Consider the following 6,480-nt stretch of genomic DNA (forward strand, 5'->3'; position numbering starts at 1 on the left):
TTTTCCCTCAAATGTAGTCAATGTGTTTTACAGTCTTCCCATACTCCCCATGCACTGTTGAATACAACATGGTCAGCTATGCAGTGTATAACATGTAATAATGTAAAAGCAATCCATATTATCCTCATGGTTTATAACCTAGTACAAAGAAAATATCAGTGCTACAGGAAGCAATTACATTTTGAAGTCCAAAAGCTTCATCCAGCTTAGAATTTGCACCTTCAACACCTACTATAGAATCCTGAGAGCCCATCATCCCTGACATCTTCCCTCAGGCAAATATTCTCTCTTATAAAAGGCATGTGATGCTTCACATTATTCCCATCTATTCAAATCTAGAAAATAGCAGTCCTCAATTTTAACCATATTTTGACAGATGAAGAGTGGACCAGCAGCATCCTGCTTCACCAATAATCACAATGAACTTCAGTCTTGCTAAAAGGCAGCAAGTTGAGCAGCTCCCTCCCAAAGTAACATCCACCACGTATCCAACATAGGATTTTCAGATTTTGGGCCCATACTAGCTCTTTGATTTCAAGTTGTGAACCATTTCAGGACAGAAAGAAAGATTTATTGCATCAGACTTATCAGACTTACTGAATCGCCAAGGTTTGCTGCTTCGGAGCGTCCTGGCCAGAACTGTAGCAACTGACCGGGAGGTACAGGGGGATTTCGGTCTTTCATCCAGGGAACCCGGAGATAACAGAGCAGCCCAGCAGCTCTCGCGAGAAGTGGGTGTTGCCAGGGCAATGGCTCTGCATCCAGGCTCTCTTCCTAGAAAAAGCTTCAGGGAGTAGAGACGGGGAGGATGAGTCAGGGTGTGTGAATCACTTGGACCGTTCAAACAAGGAGGAACAGTAAGCCATTTGTGTGACTACACAGGGAGGAGGGTTGTTATCTCGGTGTGAAACGAGTGATTTTCACGGCAAACCCCGAGCGGATCAGCGAGCAGGCAGGGTGGGGCACCTTGCCATATAGGAGGGAGCTTAGCACTTAACAGGTCACTTAAGCAGGTCGTTGCTCTCTGGACACATCGAGGTGCAACCATGGTCACCACACGGTGGAGAGCTGCTGCTAACAGGGACGTGGAGACTCAGACTGAAAGCACGAATGTCCATGCCGCAGTTCAGGTCTCAGGTTGAAGAGAATGTCTGGTCCTGTCACTGCTACAGGAGGGCAGCCGGGATACCAACTGTGTGCAGTGTGAGCAGGTGGATGATCTGCTTAGCCTTGTGGTAGAGCTAAAGAAGGAAGTAGGAAGGTCTGAGGAGAGTCCGGGATTGTGGGAAGGGGATCAATTGGTGGAGTTGCACTCTGCCATCCCTACGGGAAGGGTGTGGGGGAGATGCTCCTCAAGCAGTGGGGGATCATCTGCCGTCTCACAGTCAGGTGGGAAGGGGCGATCTCAAAGACAGTGAGGGATGGAAACAAATCCCTGTTGGGGGCAACAAGCAGTCTGCCCTTCAGCCTGTCACACCTTCCCAGGTGCTCTTACATAACTGGTATGATGCTCTGGAGCTGGATAGACTGGGGAATGTGGATGTTGGTAAAAGTCCATCTGTTCAGGAGAGGTTGCCCAACGCTAGTCGGTCTGATCTGTATGGTTTTAAACTGAGATGGGGAGGTTTAGGTTAGATATAAGGAGGAAGTTTTTAACTCAGAGTATGGTGACGCACTGGAACAAGTTGCCCAAGGAGGTTGTGGATGCCGCATCCCTGGAGACATTCAAGGCCAGGCTGGATGTGGCTCTGGGCAGCCTGGTCTAGTGGCTGGCAACTGTAAGAGATTATTCTTTTACATCATTGTCCCAAAGCTTGCTGGGGACACAGATGAACAAGTCCAAGCAAGTCCTGGGCAAGGGTTGTGAAATCCTTTGTCTGAGGGACACAGATGGACAAGGCCAGGGGCAACGAGGGAGAGATAAGCCGCAGCTTAATGACCGTGAAGCGGTCTTTTGTGTGGACTTACCTCAAGGAAGATGGCCTTCTCAGGAGGTGCTGCATATGACTCTTATCCAAGCACCCAGGAATGCCATGTTGGCAGAAGAAGGATAAAAAAGGGGCCTACAACCATGAGGTGAAGCTTTCTGGCAACAGACTCCTCACGAAGAAGAAGAGGTTTCTGCCATGAGAAGCCTCATGACCTGCCTCTCTCCCTCCTGGACTTGCTCTGCGCTCTACCATGATGCTGAAGAAGAACAAAGATGTCTGCCATCAGATTCCTCACTATGGAATTCCTGTGTGCTGATGGACTCTCCTGGGCCTGCTACCTGAGTCCTGCTGCTTCCTCCCAGATTGGCTCTGCAACTTTTTCCTGCTACCTGCTTGCTGCCCAAGGCCGGTCACGCTGCTGCTGCTCTCCTCCTCCTGCTGCTTTTGCCTCTTTTGCCTTGGACCTTTTAAACGGCGTGCAACAGAACTGCTGCTGGATCCTGGTGGTGACTATCCACGCTTTACGCGATTCTTGCTTCTTTCCTATCTTTTCTATTGCCCTCCTTCCCTTCTCTGTTTACCTAATTAGGATTTATAATAAACTGGTTGGACCAACATTTGAACCTTTGTTTCTTAATCTCACACCAGGTATGTAATATTAAAAGAACATCCTCTCCCTCCTATAAATTGGAGCGAGACAGCAACCCTGCACATAGCAGGGGAGTTGAAACTCAATGATCACTGTGGTCTCTTTCAACCCAGGCCATTCTATGGTTCTATGATTCTATGATAATATACAACAGAGATCAACAAAATTCAGCATTCTGGGTAGCAAGCACCAAAAGTCAGCCTAACAGCAACTGCGCTGGAGAAAAATATATCTCAAATTCCACTTCTCACAGTCATTTTACTCTATATTGGAAATGGATTTCCATGTCTGGCTCAGAGTCACAATCGTAATGTCTACTTTTTCATCTAAAATGTAGGCAAATTTTCTTTCATAATCTCAGCTAGAACAAGAACAGTCATATGGATATCTGCTGACCCAAATTATCTTAGTATTTATTTGTGAGATCTTCAGGTCATTCAAAAATTCTTGCACAATGAGAAGGCTAAAGCACTCATGGGAAAGGCTGCTGGAAAAGGGCTGAAATGGTCATCTCATAAAGTCACAACTGACACAGAAAAAAATGATTATAACCATGTGTAATAGTTTTTGGAGGTTACTTAACGGGATGTCCCCAACTAAAGAGATAGTACAGTGTTGAAGAAGCCTCTAGGGTGAGGTAGAGTAAATGTGCAAATAATCTTTTCTGCGATTATTCTTAGGCTGCATAACCAGCAGCCTTTTACTTGGTAGCACTGGAGGATCTTTGTGTGCTGACTCTACAAGAAACAGCAAAGAGGGTGAATGAAATGTGAAGCTTCATAGCCAGGCTCTGTGATAACACAGCAGGGATGGGCACTTGATGGTGTTATGGAACTGATAGTCTACATAGTTGTTACCCTGAGAGAACAGCTTTTCTTCTTTTTTTCTTCTTCTTTTTCTTCTTTTTTTTTTTTTTTCTTTTTCTTTTTCTTTTTTTTTCTTTTTCTTTTTTCTTTTTTCTTTTTTCTTTTTTCTTTTTTCTTTTTTCTTTTTTCTTTTTTCTTTTTTCTTTTTTCTTTTTCTTTTTTCTTTTTCTTTTTTCTTTTTCCTTTCCTTTTCTTTGAAACCATACCTGGGTTATCTTTGTTCATTATAACCTTATTATTAATGCCAAAACACACCTGTATCCCAAAGGCTACACATTCTAAAGTGCAACCTCACTGAGCATATACTCTGAATTTTTATAATCTTTAAAAGCAAGGCAAGATTTTACATCAATGTCAACAGAAATTATGTATGACTAGAATCATTCAAGCTCCACCTGAAATTAAGAAAACAGTATAAAAATGACTTAAAAGAGAAGAATTTAGGTAAGATACCAGCACAAATAATGTGGGAGGACATTCCTGACTTCTGGGCTCAGCCAAATGGTTGAGCCTCTCTTTCCTCCACAGGGATATCTCTTGAATGAGACTCTCACATAGTTTTACTGAGTGCTTACCCTGGAAACTTAGAAATCTTTACAACTTTATTTCATAATTTAATGTGCTTATGGTCAACTATATGTTCACATTCTTGTTGCTTTCACATACTCTGCAGACAATGTATCAACAGCAATCAAAGAGAATTACTGTTCTGTTTCTTTGATAAACAGTATTATTCACTAATCTAACGGTGAAGGTTCTCACTGAATGCTATCAAACTCCTTAAGGGTCATGCTTGTTGCATCGGATACCGATGAGTGTGGCTTTTCTCAGCGAATCTGGCCTATCCCGGCTCAGGGGCCAATAACAGCACAACCAGATTCAATGTGGCATGCTGAAAAATGGCAATTTTATTGCATCCTACATTTCTATTTATAGTGTCTCTACTTTGTTACCGCCTCTCTTGGGTGTCACCTACTCTTATCTACTACTGACGTGCCAGGGGAGGTCCTGTCCCATAGCATTCCAAAGTTTCCCGAATGCCTACATCTCCCCCTCCCCATGGCAGGAAAGCCTTGCCCCGTTACATCCCGTATAGCTCGCAACGCCTACAAGTTTTAGTTTATCTATCATTTAATGGTACGCGAGGCGTCTTTCAAATGTTGCGTCCATTACTCTCTGCAAACATCTCTGGATCCAATTTATAAAACAGGGTACAGAAGCTACGATTATAAGTACAGCGATGAAGGCTAAACCAAGTCCTTTAACTATGGGAATCAGCCAGGAGCCCCAGTTCCCAAACAACCCAGCAGCCATTCTGCAAATGAGTCTTCTTGTATTGATATCTTCTCGGCATGCGACTTCAACGATTGTAGTTTCTTGTGCACGGACTCCGAATGATCGCTTAAGTTGAAAGAGCACATTCCTTCGATATCCCGGCATCCATGTCCCTGGGCTAGTAACAAAAGGTCTATAGCGGCTCTGTTTTGCAGTACTGCTTGTCGAATTCCATCCACATCCATCAGCAGTTCTGTCAGTAGCTGTGAAGTCACATTGGCTTGCTTTACCGACCAACATGCTAGTTGTTCAATCTCCTTTAACGTCTGTGCTTTTCTGATAGGGGCTATTATGGAGGCAAAAATACGTGCCGTAGCGCCCCATAACCGGACCTCATCCCCACAGTCCTGGGTCAGGTGCTGTATCGATCTTTTGTGCCTACCCCCCACATTTGAATTCGATATTTTTAATCACTCTGAGAGATTCGGGGACAAGATGGTAAGTCTCCCCAGATAACACGGTCCCCCAACCGCTCTGCGGGGAATTCCTTGCCAAGCCCGATCTCCACATATCAGGAACACCCCTGGGGATAGTGCCTTATTGTTGTTCACCCATAGTGTCTCCCCCCACCTACGAGACTCTCACAATCGGTAGGGGTACCCCCATCCGTATTGTTCCCATTGTCGGGTAATGTTAGAACAGCATTCCCAGTTTGTCACTTTGCATACTCTACAGCGGGGTCCGCAGGCGGTGCACTTATACAAGATGTTGTTTGTATAATTTGTGGTGTAGTTGTTAGGGTTGGGGAAGCCTACTTTTGTTTGATTCCAAGTGTACCCACAATATGGCCCGTGCCAAGAAAATGTTTTCAAATCCCTTGGGTTGACGAGGATAAAACTTAGCGACCGATAGGGGCTATCCTCCCCAAGGAGGTGCCACTTAATCATGGGGTCCGATAGTTGTCCGTCCACCCCAAACCCTGCGAACCCAACACATGTCTCCTGAGACTTGAACTGGGCACCATTGCTAACCCCTTCAGACCCCAATAGTTGCAACTCCAGAGAGGTCCAAGGGAGCATCATGTTAAGGGACTGAATAAGGTACTGGGACATGTTAGCCTCCGAGTAGTAGAATTTCTCGCAGTCTGTAAGATTGGTAACATATTTCTCAAATATCTCGGAGTCCCGAGAATAATTGAGCGGGATTCCAATTAGGCAAGTTCTGAAGGGCGAGGCTGCAGACTGTAAGGCTAAACAGAAATCCTGCCTTCCTCTTTGGTTAGCCCAAGGTATCCAAACATTCGTGGGTTGCTGAATCAGGTGGACCGCCTCTCTTTCCTTTATCGACATTATCAAAAGAATGAGACCAAACCATGTACGTTTGTGAATGGGCTTTCTCGGAGGTATCAGCAGTTGTTTTTCCCGCAACCCTTTCTTCTCAATAGCTTCCGCCAAGCAGGAGACTCCCTTTGGGTCGAGGGGCACCCACTGGAGGCCCTCCTCCCCTACTATCGCTGGGAAGGCTGAGGGGTCCGGGACATCTCCTCTCTCTAGCAGTGCCTCCCTTATCAGTGACCAGTCAGATATTGGCCTACCCCTTAGCTGCGAGCCGCTCTTTGTTGCTGGGCCGCTCACCATTGGTGGTGCCGACCTAGGCACCTGTGGGCTGTTGTTATCACTATTCCCCCCCCACTTCATGTTACTTAGAGAAGGATACAGTGGCTGGCGAGGATAGGGAGGGGGGAATTCTTCCCCCTCTG

The 6,480-nt window shown here is 45.5% G+C and overlaps 1 protein-coding gene across 1 annotated transcript; it reads right to left on the reverse strand.

Moving 5' to 3' along the window:
• Positions 1–5,362: 5,362 nt before the first annotated feature.
• Positions 5,363–6,437, reverse strand: LOC109365377. Its single transcript, XM_019612057.1, has one exon. The coding sequence runs from the start codon at positions 6,416–6,418 to the stop codon at positions 5,363–5,365; it is 1,056 nt and encodes a 351-aa protein (XP_019467602.1). The 5' UTR covers positions 6,419–6,437.
• Positions 6,438–6,480: the final 43 nt, after the last annotated feature.

Source organism: Meleagris gallopavo, chromosome 1 (assembly GCF_000146605.3).
Source record: "Meleagris gallopavo isolate NT-WF06-2002-E0010 breed Aviagen turkey brand Nicholas breeding stock chromosome 1, Turkey_5.1, whole genome shotgun sequence".
Classification (NCBI taxonomy): Eukaryota; Metazoa; Chordata; class Aves; order Galliformes; family Phasianidae; genus Meleagris; species Meleagris gallopavo.